General features: G+C 45.3%; 1 protein-coding gene across 2 annotated transcripts in view; it reads right to left on the reverse strand.

The window, feature by feature from the left end:
* The window catches only part of LOC138580990 (serine/threonine-protein kinase NLK2-like), a 487,111-nt gene that overhangs the window by 72,758 nt on the left and 394,927 nt on the right, over nucleotides 1–19,426 (reverse strand). The window contains exon 9 of one of the 2 annotated variants that reach the window (XM_069651971.1): nucleotides 4,333–4,528. In XM_069651971.1, coding sequence (XP_069508072.1) covers nucleotides 4,333–4,528 — 196 coding nt within the window. Of the gene's footprint in view, nucleotides 1–4,332; nucleotides 4,532–19,426 lie in introns of both variants that reach the window. The other variant, XM_069651970.1, reaches the window with a different exon arrangement.

Raw genomic sequence — 19,426 nt, forward strand, 5'->3', positions numbered from 1 at the left:
CCCTGGGAGCGACCGGGGCATGGCTCTTGTGCGTTTCTTTCGAGGGGGTCGAGGCCGCATTCTCTAAAATATGCAACAACTCCGACCAAAATGAGTCCCACTTTGCAGGGGAATAGGACTTTGTCGGGCATCTGATCACCTTTGTAGAGTTATCGCTCGAAGATGAAGGAGATCTATGATGACTCTTCTTCGCCTTCTTTGAGGAAGAAGATGAAGATTGCTGTGATCGACTCCTCGATCGGGATCTCTCTGATTTATTACAATGGGAAGAGTTTCTAGACTCGCCTGACTTTTTCTCTCTCTTCGAAGAAGACTTCGAAGCCACCCACCCCACCGCCAGTTTACCTCTACACTCCCTGAGAGCTTTCTCTGTCATGGCTTGACAAGACCCACAGTCGTCGGTACGATGTCCGGAGCCGAGACACCACAGACAGACACGGTGAGGATCTGTGATAGACATTTTCGATCCTCAGTCGTTGCATTTTTTTAAAACCCGACTTTGGTGTCGAAGGGGTTGATGAAGAAGACATTTCTTCTTGATGAAAAAACTGAAGCGCACCATTAATTACTCAAAGCTGTAAGCTCAGAAAAACAGAACTGAAGCCAACTGGCGCTGCATGCACAATTTATGCTGGTGATGACGTTGACGATCGACAGAGGCCCTCAAGGGACATCGACGCGACAACATTGCATACAGTCGAGAAACATTTTTTCCAAAGCAGCAAAGCTGGAGAGATATAGATCAAAAGATGGGGAATATGTGGGAGGACACAATCCATTTGAATAATTTTATCAGTGATAAATAAAAACCACATTTTATGAATACAAAGTCACGAATTGCTGGGTTAAAGCAAACATTAACATAATCTATTGTGGAACTGAATTAGACCAGTGTCATATAAGAAATATTAGCGAGCCGTGCTCGAGAGAAGAAAATCTCAATCAGCAACTCGCTCTAAAATCTTAGTTTGTATAACAAGCAAAAGGGAGCTGCATGTCCCATGTATTAATTTAATTGTCCATGTGAGTTTTAAATCGCAACTACAAAATGCAAGTGCAATCCTCAGTTATATCTGCTCAGTTCACAAGAACAGCACTGTCTTGCCCAAGTGGGCGTAATCTCGAGAACAAAGCTAAGACTATAACATCAAAGGCCAGATCCTGTTGTAGATACACAGTACAGAGAAAAAACGGCCTTGTATGCTCTAAAATATAATCCCATGGTTATCGTCAAGGTGCAAACATTTCAATAATAAAGTGCTACTACGAGTATATACCATACCAAAGGGAACCAAAAATCCCACAATGTAATTTCATTAACCTTGCAGGGATTATATCTCAACTATAAAGTTACATATAATCTGCAATCTATCTGTTTGTCTATTAAATTCACAAGAGCATCAATAAATTGCCCCAGTGGACATAACCTTGTGAAAAGAGCTGAAATGATCACATAAATTGCCTAATCTTATTATGTATACATTAAAAACATGAATTTACAACATTGTTTTTGTGTATAATCACATGGGTATTTAGCATGCAAAAAGTGTAGTAATCAAAGTGCTAGTGAAAATTACAAATGTCCTAACAATCTGTGAGTCCCAGAAATCATTGAGTCTATATGTATGCCAGTTGAAAGACAATGGGCCTCATTATGAGTCAGCCGGTACGGAAACAACGGTGGCGGTAAATCCACCGCCACTGTTGTTTCCAGACTGGCTGATTCCGAGTCCTGCAGGTGGGAGGTATCACTCCTGCCAGGTCTGACCTGGCTGAAGTAACACCACCCGTCTGCAGGCGGACATGGAAACACTGGCTCTGTCATAGACCGAACCGGTGTTTCCATAGTCCACATCCCCATGGGAATGGGGATTTACAGAATTCCCCCTCCGGAATTACTGGGTCACAGGGGTTGTAATGCCCCGGTAATTCCGGCATTCACGGAGGCGGAATGGTATTACCAGTCCATCGGCAGCCTGCCAAGTTTTTCCGGCACGGCCACAGCCGGACTCGTAACGAGGCCCAATATATCTTATACACAGTATATTATAAATCAAAGGTTATTCCTAGATTACTGTAAACACACAAACAGTTCTTCATCTGTATTGAAGCCTAATGGTTTCAAAGCTTTTAGTTTGCTAGTGATTGGCGAACTTCACAGATTGTACATCTGTATTGTGTATATTTAGGAAATGCTGAGTTAGTGGATAATTAACATCTGACTTCTTGAACGCCCTGTAGTGTTGTAGAATGTGCAACTTTAGTGGACCTATCGTCGATCCAAAATAGAGCAGACTGCAACTACATTCTAGCACATAGACCACATACTTAGTGACAGAGGTAATCTTATGTTCGTAGCTCCATAGTTTTCCAGTGGGACAAACAAAACTTTCCTTCGTAGCAAAGTCACACATTTTAAAGCTTTTGCATTCCCCTTTCCCCTTTGAGAGAGCCAATCTTCATTGGCATCTGTCCCCTTAAGTACACTAGGGTATACAATATTTCTGAGTGAAGGAGCTTTGGAAAAAGTTATTTGTGGAGCACCACTAAGTACGTGTCTAAAATATTTGTCATCAGGTAATATGGGCCAATGTTTGTTGAGCACTGTCCTAATATTTTGTGCTTGTTGATTATACTGGATGATACATCTAATCGTTTTATATCCCGGTTATTCAATTGTGCTTGCCCTGTTTTAAACAGTTCTCTTCTATCCTATTTGGTAGATGCTTCTCATAGGATTTGTTGATAGTTTCAAAAAAGTATCCTCTTTTCAAGAAAGGACACCCATTTTATGTGCCTCAGAAGAAAAATCATTGTCCTTAGAACAATTGTGCTTGGCTCTAAGGAACTCACCAGATGGCCTAGATATAATAAGTGATTTGGGATGATGATTTTTTTTTTGCATGGAGTATTGAGTTGGAACTGTAAGGTGTTCTGGTAGGTTTTCGGGATAAAGTGAAAATTAATGCATCGCCTTGAACTTCCAACTATACAAAAAGAGGATGGACTGGTGGAAGCAGATATTTTACAGTTGTCTTTCATTTTGATCCTTTAATGGGCAGATGTGGGGCAAAAGACTTATGATTAGACAGCTCTTTTCCAGTTTAAATGATGCATATCCTTAACATTAGTCAGCATGAGCAGTCACCAGACCAAACACAATACTAAAGAAGTCCTGTATCCGTTACCCAGATTGTCAGATGGAGCTAAGACCCGTAGAAGAGGAGCATCATGTTGATAACCGGAAGATACTCTGGGCACATATGTAAGCATTGGCTCATTGGTCTCTGGAGACTAACTGGCCTTGGTAAGAAATGGCCAATAACTGACAGAAGTTACCAGAACCTTTCCCGCATTGAAAAGCTGTGGCCCTTTAGCAATGCATTTGGGTCATCTTTAACAAAGGGTGTGTACAACCATTGCCAAGACCCACCAGCTGGCACCGATCAATGGTTGAACTAGAGGTACAGGGACGTCCAGGGGTACCCCTTTGAACTGTAAAAGATCTTACCCACTCAGTGCTTCATTACAAGTAGCATAACGACTTTCAACATAGCAATACAGTTAAAATTCACTTACTGTGGTAACTAGAATTTAAAGAAAATGTTAACTGTAACTTTGGGTGTAGAGCCTTTTAGACAGACTGGGTCATACTGTTATTTAGCCACCCTACTCCCTTCCTGCAGTGTACCTAGGATTCACAGACCGCTTGACTCTAGGTGAGCTGCAGGACATTTGAAGGAATTCAAAGTTTAAACAGATTCAGTGGTGAGGGAATTTAACACATGCCTCAGGAAATCCCTACTGACAAGAACGAGTAGGAGAATAATAGGATGCGATAGGAGAATCAATGGCAGGAGAAACGCAACAGCAATAGATGCACACAGAGAAAATAAATCAAATGAACCCAAGCTGTAATGGGGAGAAGAAACAAGTAATTTGCCTGCAGTCTCCAATGCCACAAAGGGCACACTCATAATTTAAGTCTGTAAGGCCAATAGCATGCTGCTGCAAGGAATATCCAGACTAGTGTCAAGCACAGAGCTCCCCCTGGATATAAATGCTCTGTATGAGCGCTGACGATCCCTAATCAGTATCCAGCAATGTCCTCAGCAAGAGCAGAGTGATGGATGTCATGTGGTTCTCAGTTTGTTCAGTAAATGCAGAATGACCCTCAAAGGCTGTAGTTTTCACCTTACGAAATAGTGCCACTCCCATTTGTAGTCAAGGGAAGGTGTAATCACAAAAGAGCCTCCCCCCCACAAATGCCACCAGGTGGCAGCTCTACTACGTTTTCTGCTCTTCCTTCTCAAATTCGTACTCAGCACTGACCTTTGACCTGCCAGACAGATGTAAGGTTCTTCTCATAGGAGTCATCAAATCTGGGGCTGGCACTTGGCTCAAAGTCACTGGTGTAGACCCTTCCGGTGGCGATAGAGAAGCAGCAGCTGCACATGCAAGTGTGGTAGCGTAGGCGGCCCTCATCAAGGTAAGGGTGAGCCAGGGCATCCTTGGCAGAGATCCTCTTCTGCTGCAATGTTGAAAGGCCAAAGAGTCAGAAAAAGTGGAGAATTGGCGAGTGCAGGCAATGCGCCCTCCACCTCCCAACCCACAACATTATTCATTTGTAAGTCACAGAAATGCACTAGAAGTCAGTGGGGCCAAAATAACTAGGGTGTGAAGGCTTAGAGGATCAAACACTGGGAAAGAATCAGAGATTGCATTGCCATTTTCAGCAGATAACTCAGGGAACAGTAAATCCCATATTAAATGATCCTCTCTGCTTTGGTGAGGCATTACACAAGATGCTTAAGTATCTGAATGAAACCTAAATCAACATACGTGCAGTTTCCTGTCCATGTACTGTGAGGAACCTGAGGGCATCCTCACTTCTTTTCCCCCTGGATCCTCCTCTCAGGTGGCCAGGGAAAGGCCATCGCTTTTGGATCTCGACCCTGGGGGTGGATATGCAAGGGAGGATCACCTGGGTGGAGGGAACTTGGGGAGTGGGGAGAGGATGTCCTTAGGTGAGACATGGTATCCCCCATTCCCTTTGCAGAATAAACCCTCTATCCCTCAAGACTTTGGGGCTACTGTCAGCCCTTTCCCTCTTCTCCCCCCCAAAATGTCCCCCAGAAACATTACTTCAACAAAGGGCCGAGAAGATGACAACACAGTCTTATGCACAGTTCCATTATTAAAACAAACTTCCCCAAACAACCATTTTCGTACTGGGATAAAGAAGAGGAGTCCGAAGTTAATGCAGACTACATGTGATTTGTTTCAAGGTGAGCGGACTAGCTCTAATGATCCCAAGCCTCAGCACAGGATATTTAAAGAGCTTAATCGAGATCAGCTGGGTAGCAGGAGAGGAAGGTGGGGAAGGCAAAGCAACTTCCTTGACCGGAGCGGGGAGAGAGCGCCGTGGCACGAGAATCACTGGAGAATCAAGAGTGGGTGCAGAAGGAAAGCAGCAGAAAGCGAGGCTGCTGGAAGGCTGAGGTGCGGGGTGAACTGTGAGGAAGGAGCAGTCACCAGCTGGAGAGATGAAGCCGCTGATAGCACACCAACTGTGCCTGCGAAGACACTGGACTCTGTCGCATTGCTGCAGTAGGACGCCCAGAGGGAAAGCAAGACTGTGGCTGCCTGGGACCTTGCTGACGTGCTGCAAAAGACAACTGGGGAGTCAGCCTAGGGAAGGGGACCCGGACATGGCAAGTGGGTTGTTTTGTCCATATCTGCAATATATTCATGCAACATTTGAGTGGGGAACGTTGAGAAAGGCAATTGTGAATGCCGAAAGAAGTACTTTTGAATACAGAATGAACGAAAAACATTAAAAGCACTTTTGAATGACACCCACAGCACAAGCAAGTTGTGAGCACCCGTGAGTGGAGTGAAAGAAAGGTGGTACATGTGGCAGATACAACGGAATGCATTGTTTGAGACCCAAGCATGGGCAAAAGACAAGAAAATACCCAGAAGCGTATGAGATGAGAAACCAAGTATTGAGCAAAGCTAAAAGAGTTCAAGGAACTGCAAACTGCAGGAAACCTGTTTTGGCAAAAGCCAGAGGAATACAGAACAAGGGTAGCAAGTGCATGGTGGCCCAGCAAGCCACAGAACAGCATTAGAAGAGTGTGACACTGATGAATGAACCAAGCTTCACTGTCAAAGGAAGGCAGTGGCCTATTGTTGATGGAAAGCAGTCAAGAAGGGGCATTGGTTGCGTGACCTGTAATGGCTGGACCGTGTCTCTCAACAACTGTGCCTAGACCGAGTGCCCCGCTGTATGGAGAAGCTAAGGAAAGTATCCATGAAGAATCTTGTGTTTTGGAACAGCCACTTATGCGAGTTGAACATTAAGAAACAGAACTACCTATGTAAGCCAGTGAAAAGTACAGATGTCAAAAGAGCTGCAAAGTGCCCCAATGAATTGTGGTGTTTTGTTGAAAGCTGGAAGATTTGAACTCTTGAGGAAAGGAACCCCTGTATTGTATGAACTACTTCGAACTTGGGGAAGGGGAAGCTGATTACAAGCCAAGATGCAAGAAGCTCAGAACTTTAATTTGAACACTTGATTTTGATGCTGACATCCCTATACATTGTATACAATTAGTTGTGAGGGCAAGTATAGGTTTTGGACACAGACAGACATGTTAGTTGGACTTCATGACACAGTCTATCCTTAGTTTACTTTAGATAGGGAAATCCCACCTTAGAATAGGGCAAGTTAGGCATTACTCCACCCTGCCTTTTAAAGTTAATAAAAGATTTAACAAACCTGAACCTGTTGTCTGCGTCTTACTCATGATGCCTTCACAGAACTCCCATGATTGCATTGAAGTAAGGGAACACTATGATTTCCTTAGAAGAACTTCTTAAAACACTGCCTAATTATACTGGAAATCAAATTATTTTCAGTGCCAAAAAGGTGCTAGCAGCGATGTATGGTCACTACTTCTAGGGGCACTCAATTTGATTGACTGAGTACAGAAAACCTTTTTCTCAAAAGTACATTAGGGGTTCCTGGGAGTTGCCCCAACATGCCTTCGTAGATAGACCATGGAGAGCATTGATCCCTCCCCCCATTGACCCCAGGTAGCCCTACGACCACTAATGTATTGGCCTAGGGTTTAGTTTAAATCTTCTGTGGATATTAGATTACATATTAAAGACCTGCCTTACTAAAGGGGCGTGCAGGGTTTGATGGTTTGGTGAAATCTGCTCCTAGTTAAAGCTGTGGAGAACAGAATAATGGTTCACTCCAGAAGAGATAATAAAGGGTGACATCCAAGACTCGAGGGATTGGTTTTTGGCCCAGTTTAAAAAAGAAGAAAGGAGAAAATACCCTGGTCAGTTTTGAACAGGTTACTCAGCATAGTGACTGGGCTACTCTGCACTCCTATGTCATAGCCCACTTGACCACATGCTTGTAGGATGACATCCCAAAAGCATGGGAGAAAGGTGACGAGACCTAGGAATGTGTTGTGCCCAACTCGTTTGAAGTCTAGAGCCCCATACCAGATATTCCACCCCCTGAAACTATACAACAGGGTTGGGCAAGGCCACTTGACAAGAAAAGACGACGCCTGTGAGAGCTCAGGAGGCTATTAAGGCTGTGGCCCATCTTAAGCTCTATTACACTGCCTGTTTCAGAGGATGAGAAGCTCTTGGATCAACCTACTGGGGGGAAGGGGTAATAACAGTAAAAGAAGCATCAAGGTTATATCACTGTGTTTGTCTGCCCCAAATGCCAAGATATACTAGTTCATTCATAAGTCGGACATTTTGTTTGCTCATTCAAACAAACACAATGATTGACTATTTCCAGGAACTTAGCAGGTGACAGAAGATGCAAGAGTGAATATACAAAAAGGTTACTTAACAGTAAATGGTTGACTCTGCTTAGCAGGTGACTAAAACAGACACACAAGCTGCAAATCTGAATTACCTGCCTGTTAGAGGACCAATGTAGTATATTGTTAACAATGCTTGTAAGGTAGCTGATCCATCAGTGCATTTGATTCAACCGTTCGTTGTTATTTTTGGCTCAACCCTAGGAACACCATGGCTCAATGTTCCCTTCCGCTGTGGCTTGCGTCGTGGGTTGGAAAAAGGAATGAGACTCTTTGAGGACATTCCCGAATTACTTTTATTATACATGATAAGAGAATGGCCCAGCTTTCCCTATTCTAAAGGGTTTTCCCTACTTATCTAAAGGAACTGAAGGTGCTCTAGTCAGGAAGTCTCAAAGAAAGACAAGTCCTCTGTCCAAATCGAGTTCTACCCTGACCCTGCCACTAAGAAACTAAACTTAAAGAATTTCAGGTTATTGCCTTGATTCTGCTGGTTCACCAGTCTTTTCCGACGGCCTCTTTGTTTCAATGTCTTTAATCTTCTCGTCCTTTACCCAGTAGGATCTTCAGTAAACGTCTCTTCTTATCTCTTGCATTAGCTCTTGTAATTCCACAACAACATTCTAGGGTTTGATAGTCTCTTTATCGAACTATGTATGCCAACCTTGCTCGTGATACTTTCTCAGTTGTTGGTTAGAGGTTTTACACCTCCCACAGTCTGTTGACTCATGCTCTTTCAGCTTGGCATTTTTAAAAAAATCTTTCCCCACTTATGGACTTGCTCTTTGTTGCCACTTTCTGTAAGTTTGTATGTCCTGTTCTCTTACAAGACTTTGAACCTCATTACAAGTTTGGCGGTGTGGGATAAAAAGTGGAGCTAATTCCATTACCTCAATTTCTCCTGCACTGCCAAACTACAAGTTTGGCGTAATTACCACTGGCGGAATTACCGAGTGATAATTCTGCTGATTTGTGGAGGAAAAGTGGAGGATCTACCTCCACTGGAGGTAAATTCTTCACTTATCCCCCAAAAATCAGCAGCATTACCATTAGGTAATTCCGCCAGTGGAAATTCCGCCAAAAATCCCCAAAGGAGTCCTATGGACTCAAGAAAATTGGAATTTACACATACTACCATCACTGGTAATCCAAGTGATGATAACAGTAATCCCGTTTGGTGGTATCTCAGTGGATTTACAGCTGACATACCACCTAACTCATAATGGGGTCCTTTATGTTGCAGTTTCTGGTCTTTGCAGCTTGTTGCTCATACTGTATTTTTCCCTTTATTATTAGGTTCTGGTTTGGGCCCTTCATAGACTTCCCTGTCAGAGTTATTCAATTCCCTCCTCAGATTTATACAGTTGCCATTACATAGGTTCACATTGAGTAACTTCTCGTGAGCACTGGGACGAGTGCTTCTCCTGTTCCCCCTCTGCGACCACCCGTTCTCCCTGTTACCTTTGTGCAGGCTGGGGAACTTTGCAGGTTCTTGCATTCGCTTGTGGGCTCTTCTCCGGTACTGGGTTTCTGCTTGTCGCGCCCTCATCCTTGGCTGTCCTTCTGCAGTGTCTGGAGCGGGCGGTCAGGAAGCTGTGTGCATTCCGAATGGCTAGTTCGTCCTCTGTGCTCGACGGTTTCCCGTTCTCGGCTTCACTTAGGCAGTCTATGGGCTTTACCGCTCATGCTTCCCTTTGCCTTTTTGGATGGTCTCAGAGTGTTTGATTGGGTGCCCTGCCCACCGCGGTAGAGACGTGGTCTCACCACCACCTGCAGGAGGACTGCTTTCCTGCGATACAACATTTCTTCCGTTGTTTAATATGCTGGGCCTCTAGCATCTTAGTCTGGAGTTCAGCTGCTCTTCGAAAGTCACAGGCTCCACAAGTGCTCTCTGGTCCACCTCTCTCAAGCGTGCTCACGTCAGGGGACTTCCCCGGCATAGGATACTTGCTGCTTCACCAGCTTCCGCCACACTTCACAGTTAAGTATGCATGTTTTCTTAAAGAGATATTTTCTCATTTCTCTCTTCATGCTGATAGGTTCCAGAATTACCTTCATCCAAATAAGTATGTTGTATAGTAGTCGTTGTAGAAATTAGTCCCATCTATGCTACTAGGTTGTGTGGCTTAGGGAGTTCCTCAAAGTAACGGGAGGGAGTCTCTCCCATTGAGGTCTCACTTGTCAAGACCCCTAGGGATGTAGTTGCAGAGGGGCCTCACTTTCCTAGGCTCAAAGGGGAGGCTCCCCCTAGGGGAGAAGGGAAGAATACCTTTGATTTGTCACAGTTGTTATGAAAGCGTTTAGCTTTGCTGCTTTCCCCTATAGATATCAATTGTACATCCCACCATTTTGCTATGGTTTATACCCTGTTCTGACTTCTGGAGGCAAGTGAAACCCTTTTACTACATTTGCCTTGCTAAACGCATCTGTTTTGGGGACAAAGATCAGTCCCTAGGAGTATCATTGCAGGAGAACTATGCTTTCCATTATAAAATGTCTGTTTATTTTTCCCTGCACACATCACCTTACTGGGAAATGCAGTAGTACCACTTGTGTCCCTATAACTTTATTTTTTGCAACTTTGTGGTTACTTACCTGACGTGTCCAGGATGGGCTGGAGTCAGTGGATACTTTTCTACAGTTTTAGCTTATTGTCTCATGCAATTTTGCATTGTTCTGCTTAATGCCCAATAGAGTAGCATATATTCTAAAACGGCCGCGCCACAAGATTTTTGCATGTCCTTTTGTCATCTTGTTTGGCTTTCCTGCCCTCACAGTGCCAGATTTGCCATATATGGTAAGTCCTTTTACAGTGAAAGCATCCATCTGATGTTGGGGCTGGCATTGTCTGGTACAAATCCAAGTACATGCTAAAGCGTGTCTGTGCAGATTTGATGGCCTGAGGTTGTTCAGGATTGGACAGCCCCCCTTCTTTAGAATGTTGCAGGTCCTTGCAATAGGTGGGCTCAGGGGTGACCGCTGCTCGAATCCTGGATAAAAGGAGGACTCCTGCAGTGATTCGGCAGATCGTTGTTGGGGTCAAGACCCCTATGAAGAGAAGTATTTTGCTGATGACATAGAACTCATCATTGGGAGCCAGCCAGCACTACTTTCTTCAACCATCCCACCAAAGCCCTGCTCCTTTGCTGATCTCCATAAGGCCCTCATTAGTGTTTTGACTCCTAGACTAGTGGGACCAGTCTTGACCCCTTCTTGAGGACTGTGCTCTTCGAAAGCATCCCACAACAAACCTCTGTGCTGACCACCTTCTCCCTAGGCTAAATCTCGGAATTGGTTGCCGTCCCAAGTTAGGGAACTGCCTCCCGCTGCAGTTGCAGTTCTCCAACATGAAAAAGGGGTAAGCAGGACAGGTTTGTTTATTTCTTTGTTTTTGCCACAAGGGTTGACATGTGTCATATCTACGCCGTGCCCAACACTGAACGCCGACCACCATCATGTCCTGAGGGTACCCTGAGGTCATCCACAGAGTTGTGGTCCATTATTCAGACCAGTAGCGGTGTCCAGCCGTCGGGTATTGATGCATCGAAGCTTGGAGCCACTGACTAGCTGGACCCAAAACTTGACACCGAAAGTGACCTCTGCATCCAAGACCATGGACTTCCCTCAACAAAATCAAATCACAAGAAAAGGGGGTGCAGTGATTTCAGAAACTTCTACGATGGTCTGAGTGAATTGGAGTAGAGGGGGTGAGAAAACATATCTGTTTCTACCACCCCTGCACATATAAAGGGTTCAACAGGTGTAAGGTTTGTGGAGCTCTCCCCACCTTTCCCCTAAGGTGGTTCCATTGGCAGAGGGTCTGCTAAAAACTTTTTTTCCTCAATTGTTTTCTAACAATGAGAGCCTTAAACTTCCTGTTGGCTTCAACTCCTAGTCATCTGAAGAGAACTGCTGTTAAGACGGATTTCCAAAGTCAACCCTGGGGTGGACGTTGGGAGGCCAACCTACTATGGCGAACAGGGAAGACACTAAAGTCTAGCCAAACCCAATATAGGTAGGCAGCAGATTGGTAAGGCTTAGATTTAGGAGTGGGTGTGAGCATGGTCTAGGGCTACAATGAATCTACACAGAATTCCAGTTAGACATGCAAGAAAAACATATACAATGATTTATTAGGGCTTTAAAATACACACTATGCAAATTAAACCACTGGGAAAATAGTGTCACACTGACTACGAAACCAAGCTATACATTCACCATTATGCAAAGATAGATAGCATTTGATTCGATAACCAGTGTAAAATAGGTAAGTAGCCAGAGGCTTAAAGATCAGTAAAAAATACTTAAAGCAACCATAAAACGGTTCCTTAACACTTAGTAAATCCAACCTTAAGATGGGTTGGGGCCTTGTGACCTAAGGTCACCAGTTCCAAATTTTCAGGTAGGCTTACAATGTGATTGGATGATGCCAGTTGTTATGACTCCAAGTAAAAAAAAAATTCGAGGAAAGTTCAGGTAAGTAAGTCTCTCAATCCTGCTACACTAGGATAGGCCTAAGAAGGAACCCTTGACCTGGCTACCACCAACCAAAGGCAAGAAAGAGAAATGGATAGAAATTTACGCTCATGTAACCCTATGGAGGACACAGGTGACAAGAAACTGGTATGTGAACGTCCTTAACCCCAGACTCAGATTTCTCCTGAGACAACTGCTGAGGTTTCAGAATCCATTGGGGGGATTCAGTCTGTCTTGGTGCTTGAATCTCGGTTCCAGGCACTTTCCAGATAAAGACTCTTGCTAACAAAAGATGAAGATTTCTGCAGCACAGGCAATCTAGGGACACCTCCAGGGAAGGAAGAAGACTGATTGAAATGGGAGTCACCACATCAGGCAGCAACAGGTGATCTTTAATGGATGAACATCAGAGCAGGCCCTGCACGCCTTCCATAGATGCAAGGCTGAAAATGAAGGGGGAACAAGTTACTTACCTGTAACTGTTGTTCTCCAGCATGGGTCTGGTATGGATTCACATGCTCATGAATATATTCCCCGTCGTCAAGCCAGGAATCCTCGGTATAGAAAAAATCAGTTTCAGTTTCGTTTCTGATCTGTCTTTCCTAGTAGTAACCAATCACTGATCTCTGGGTCATACTGCCCCCAGCCAATGACTGCCCTCTCCCTAAGCCCCGCCTCTGGCAGCCATCCTCAGATTTGGTAGCATGTAAAGTGGCAGTATGACCAAGTGAAGAGCCGCAGAGAGGTAGGTGGGAGGGTTCGCATGTGAATCCATGCCAGACCCATGCAGGAGAACAACAGTTACAGGTTAGTAACTTGTTCCTTCTCCAGCATGGGGTCTGGCATGGATTCACATGCTCATGAATATAAGAATACATAGCAGTATACACATGCACAACCACGGGAGGTGGCAACAGGCTCAACATTAAGACATACAAAAACTCAACATTAAGCATCTCTTACCTCCTCACCAGGCTCACCTTAAGCGAACAGGTTGCGCAGCACTGCTTGGCCGACCCTGGACTCCTCCCTGGAGTCCCGATCGACGCAGTAGAATCTCGTGAAGGTGTGCGTCAACCTCCACGTCGCAGCCCTGCAGATGTCGAGCAGGGGCACACCAGATAGGAACGCCGTGGTAGCAGCGATTGCTCAGGTCGAATGGGCTCTTGGACGGCCGGGCAGTGGGCGGTTTGCCAATCGGTGACAGTGCATGATGCAGCCGGAGAGCCATCTGGAAATGGAAGCCTTCGAGAGAGCCTTCCCTTGATTCACAGGTCCAAAGTTTACAAACAGCTGTGATGTCTTCCGAAAACTCTTCGTGCGGTCCACGTAGAACTTCAGCGCTCTAGCTACGTCCAGCGAGTGCAGAGTCCTCGCAGCCTGCGACAAAGGTTACGGGAAGAAAACTGGCAACACCAAGGGTTTGTTGAGGTGGAAGTCCGACGGAACCTTGGGCATGAAGGAGGGGTGCGTCCTCAGCACCACCCTCGTGTCGTGAAAAGTCAAGTATGGTGGCTGGCAAGATAGGGCCTGGATCTCTCCCACTCGTCGTGCGGAGGTGATGGCCACGAGAAAAGCTGTCTTCCATGACAGAAACGTCAACGGTGCCGAATGCATAGGCTGAAATGGGGCCCCCCCATGAGCCTGGTCAGCACCACGTTGAGCTCTCACGCCGGGGCAGGGGCTTTCACCGGCGGGAATGATCGGAACAATCCTTTCATAAATTCCTTCACCAGCCAATGAGACCACAAGGACGCCCATCCCGTAGTTCTGGTGAATCGTGAGATGGCGGCCAGATGTATCTTGATGGAAGCGTGAGCTAGTCCAGCCTTGGCCAATGACAGTCGGTACGGCAATACTTGAGGGGCCGTAATCCGAAGAGGGTTAATCTTCTGTCCACGGCACCAGACAGAGAACCTCTTCCATTTATGTCCGTAGCACTTAAAGGATAGTTCCGGGACTTTTTTTTTATTGTCCCTACGGGTCGGCCATGTGTTTGTAAGCATAAATCGGTAGATCGTAGGAAACTTTCCTATGGACATTACCCGACTTTTCGCCCATTATCGCACTCGAAATCAGCCTCCATTTTGTGATAATCCTATCATTCCGCCGCATCGACCTGGCTCACCTGCCTTTGCGGCACTAAATCAAATCCCCCGCCCCTGAGCCTGACATCAGCAGACGCGTACTGCCCAGTCAACAATCGCTGCGCCTCAGCTATTGACGTGTTGCCATGGAAATGGCAGGACGCCTCTTTCCCCAATAAGTATAAACAGACCGTTTCACAGCACACAGCAGCAGATTTTCGATTCCATTCCTCTCTCTGTGTTACTTTGAGTATTCTGTGACTCGTTTCAGTGCTCTGGTCAGCTACCTTCGCCGCTTGTAGCCCGTGTGAACACCTGTACCATCTCTGTAAATTATTTTACTATCTTTACCGCACAATGGCCACAATAATGCCGTATATGTACGAGCCCGAGTACACCGAGGAAGAACTACTGGAAAGTCAAGCACGCGAAAACGATGGGGATTCGGACGGCAGTTGGGAGGACCAGTCAACGGATGAAGAGCCTGGACCATGTCGCATGGACGGCGTCTCCACCTGGTGCACGTGCAATCGGTGCGAGCTAATGCCAACTGAGGAGGAGAACTGCTGCTGCCGTGAAAATTCCGGGTGCTTGGCCTACATTTCGGAAAGCGAGCAAAGTCTGCAGGAAGGCGAGCAAAGTCCGCAATGCATCACCGAGCTGCCAGAGTTCAGGGAAGCCTGCCTCTCACGGACCGTGTTGAGGATGATGATGGTGCTTATGCTGTTCGTCCGCGTAATCCGAGTAACGAGTAAGTATACTCTGTTTGTGATGTCAGTGATGCCACCACTATTTCATGGTCGTCTCCCACATATAAAATTACATTTACATATCATTCGAACGCATGTAAATTTGTTCCATATAGTGCATTTTCTAGATATAATTTTTTTCTAAGAAAAATGACATGTGTTACCTGAATCGACATTGATAAGAAAGTTTGGTCAGTTTAATACAGTTTGCATCTTTTTTTTTCACAGGTGGTACAGGCTGGTGGCCTATCGTTGCTTCACTTGGTGGCTTCACGGGAGGCTCGGACACCGCGTTCGGAGAGTAATACCTGCCTGTGCGGTACTTGCCATTAGACAACATTTCCCCAGTGACAGTGGACAATACCGCGGATTTTCCCTCGATGTGCTGCAACCTCAACTTTACAATGTGTAATGTTTATTATTTATGTTTAATTAAAATCTAAAATAAAGCCCAACATATATTTTAACAATGGTTGTTTTGATTTTTTAAATGAATCTAGTGTATATTCTCCTGGGAGGGTGAGGTATTTATAAACTCACCCCCCTGCATTCCATGTAGTAGATCCTGCAGCCATCCTCTTACATTCAGTTAGATGGCCTCTCCTTGGTGAGGCCCTGCGGCAAACGGGTCTTGTCTGCACGACCACCGCCCCGATCCACCCCCCGCCCTATCAAAGGCAGTTCGCACCGGGGTACTTGTGCTGGCAAGTGGAGCTGTCAGGGAGCGATAAAGGCCAAGAGGTGCCAAAGACCATGTACACTTCAAAGTGGTCTATAGAGCATGGGTTGTTGTTCCCATGTCTACCTCCAGACCCCGTGTCTCCTGCCAAGCATCCCCCCTCACGCTGGACGGCCCCCTGCAATCCACATAAGTGTGTCTCCATTCACGAGTCTTCCTGTGTCTTGTCTGCACGACCACCGCCCCGATCCACCCCCCGCCCTATCAAAGGCAGTTCGCACCGGGGTACTTGTGCTGGCAAGTGGAGCTGTCAGGGAGCGATAAAGGCCAAGAGGTGCCAAAGACCATGTACACTTCAAAGTGGTCTATAGAGCATGGGTTGTTGTTCCCATGTCTACCTCCAGACCCCGTGTCTCCTGCCAAGCATCCCCCCTCACGCTGGACGGCCCCCTGCAATCCACCACATAAGTGTGTCTCCATTCACGAGTCTTCCTGTGTCTTGTCTGCACGACCACCGCCCCGATCCACCCCCCGCCCTATCAAAGGCAGTTCGCACCGGGGTACTTGTGCTGGCAAGTGGAGCTGTCAAGGAGCGATAAAGGCCAAGAGGTGCCAAAGACCATGTACACTTCAAAGTGGTCTATAGAGCATGGGTTGTTGTTCCCATGTCTACCTCCAGACCCCGTGTCTCCTGCCAAGCATCCCCGCTCACGCTGGACGGCCCCCTGCAGACCGCATAATGCCACGACATATACACGTCATTCATTCACAAACACACCCCTGTTTCGAATTCTTTATAACCCACTTCATATTTCTAATGAGAACTTCTTTGCGCTTTGCTAGTCAACCCGTGAAGGTGCTGGTTATCTGCTCTTCGTCTCTGTGAACTTCCGTGACCACTTTGAGCAAACTCGTCAGTTTGCAACCTGTGAACTGCTCCCTGTTCTACGACAAGAAACTACTCTGATCCCTGCATCTGTTTGTTCGTCAAGGTAAGTCCATGTACCATAATCATTTTGCGTCCAATTTTTTAATTTATATCTATTTGCTAGTAGTCATCAAATTGCATCCATGTTTTCTTTTTGTTCACGACAGTACATGCAAGGAACTAGTCACATGTTCTGAGTTTAGTCAAATTACTTTTTCTATTTTTTGAAAGTTATTGAAATACTTATCCGCATGTGAATAACGTGTATAGTTCCAAGAACCAAAACGGACCTTGCATTGAACCTTTTATGTGTCATTTAATGTTTTAACACATTGGTATTCATAGAGAATTGTTGATCTTTACTTTTCAGAACTTTCCATAATGCCTGCCTGTTCCATTGGCGGTTGCCCTTCGAAGACCCATAACAAATCTGAAGGTACTATAATGCATGTTTTCCCTAAGACAATAGATCAGATAAGAGAATGGGTCCGATATTGCGGATATCCAGCCTCTGAGATAGAAAGTAGAGTCCTAGAAGTCTTTGCGGACAAGAGGGGTGATCGATACCGCATCTGCAGCAGGCACTTTAGCCCAGACATGTACTCCACATCATTGCTAATAAGGACGAAAACACCGCGAGCGAGGCGAAAATTGCTCTCAACCGCTATTCCCACTCTATTCGTCCACATCCCTCCACTGGTGAGTCAAGTTTACGTATTTATCTCTCGGCATTGCGGTAGTGTGTAGCATTAGCTAACAATAATTTCCCCATTTATGTATCCACTCAATATGAAGGCTGAAGATTCTCCATCCGTGTCGTTATTGCAGTCATCAGCCACTTCAAGCGCCTATCGGGTAATCTTACTTAGCTATTCTGACACTGACTTGTTTTAGGCATGTAAATCAATAGTTTTAATTGATCGTGTAATTATTTTACCTAATGGTACACCACAGTACTCGTCCTCTAGTCTTTGTTTTCAGTTATAATTATTGTTATCCAAAATAATGCAAGTACTGTCTTTCAGGGAGATGCTGAGGAGTCCAACGCATTGACGACAACCGTAGATGTCACTCAGATGCTCGAGGTACGTTTCCGGACAGTTCCATCGATGGAGATCATCAGATCTTGCATTCTTGTAGCGTGATTGTTACACACAATGTTTCTTTCGTTTTTAGCCATTGGTATGTCCTTCTGTCGTCGCCCTCCTATGTGTCTTCTTTTTTCAATATTGTGTTCATTACTAATGAAAGTCCTATGTTTCAGGGAGTCGATGGAGCATTAGTCCAAGAGGAAGGGGGAGCATGCAGTTACGGGTCGGCGCAACAGCTTGCAGAAGTGTGCACCGCAGTTACAGCGTCCCTTGATGTTCTTATGCATTTCGAGGTATGGATACTGACAGATCAATCATGCGAGATCAAATGACGTGATTACATCCGCTATACTTCCTTCTTTATTAACGCAAGTACTATGTTTCAGGGAGCTGACGGAGCTTCTTCAACAAGAACATCACCCCTAGTAGTTGATGCAGATCTCTGGGTGGTGACACTTCCAACGATGGAGCAAATCGAATCATATTTAGATATCCATTATTTATTTTAGACAACTGATCATTTGTGCAGGTCTATTTAGATGAGCCGTTGACGCCTGCAGAAAGTTTATGTTCTTTTAAACAAAATAGAAAACCATACTAATGCAATTACTGTGTTTCAGGGAGTTGCTGAAGCGTCATCTTCAATAATATCATCAATGGAAGTCTATGCGGAGCCCGAGGTATGGATCTTGACAGTTCAATCTAACTAGATCAACAATGCGTGAACTATTGTCGTTTGAATGTTCTACACAATGCGTTCATTCGTGTTTTGCTATTGAGATGTACGTATGGGTATTGGTCCCCAAGTACATTTTGTGTTTTCAATATTATTATACATACTAATGAAAGTTCTATGTTTCAGCGAGTCGATGGAGCCTCAGTGAGTGATGGATGTGCTTATCATGAAAGTATAGTCGTTGCAGCGCGAGAGGAAGTGGAGACATGCACACACGAGTCGGAGCAACAGCGTCCAGATGTTGAAGTTCGAGGAAAGAAAGTTTCAAAGAAAAGAAAGCAAAAGAAGGTTAGTGTCCTGTTCACTATATTATGTTGTCTTTCACTGTCAATAGTTCAATACTGTAAGTTGTGTTTAAACTGAACATCCCTTTTCTAATCTGTCCTCTAGTTGCGAGTGGGTGTAAGAACTAGATCTACACAGACAGTGAAGCGAACGAGAGATGTTGCTTGACAAACCTTTTGGCAGGGACTTGAGACTGGAGATGCATCGTGCCAATGGGAAGAATATGAAGTGATCGACAACGGAGCTATACCACCACCAGCCATTGATAGTGAATGTCCTCCTGGTAGTTTGGATGCAGTCGTAGATCAATTCACAGAATCCACACCCGCACAAAATAAGAGCACGCGAAAGTTGAAGACATTGTTTTTTTCTCCCATCTCCGGACAAGGAACAGATGTTGCAATGGAAGAGAATGAAGTGGACGACAATGAAACACCATCAATATCACTCAGCATAGCGGAAGACGATATCAGAGATTGTACCTTTCATGCGAGTGACATGTCCTCAACGTTACAGGCCGAACCAGCTGGGATGCA

The sequence above is a fragment of the Ambystoma mexicanum genome, chromosome 3p (genome assembly GCF_040938575.1).
Source record: "Ambystoma mexicanum isolate Mex_15411 chromosome 3p, UKY_AmexF1_1, whole genome shotgun sequence".
NCBI classification, from domain to species: Eukaryota; Metazoa; Chordata; class Amphibia; order Caudata; family Ambystomatidae; genus Ambystoma; species Ambystoma mexicanum.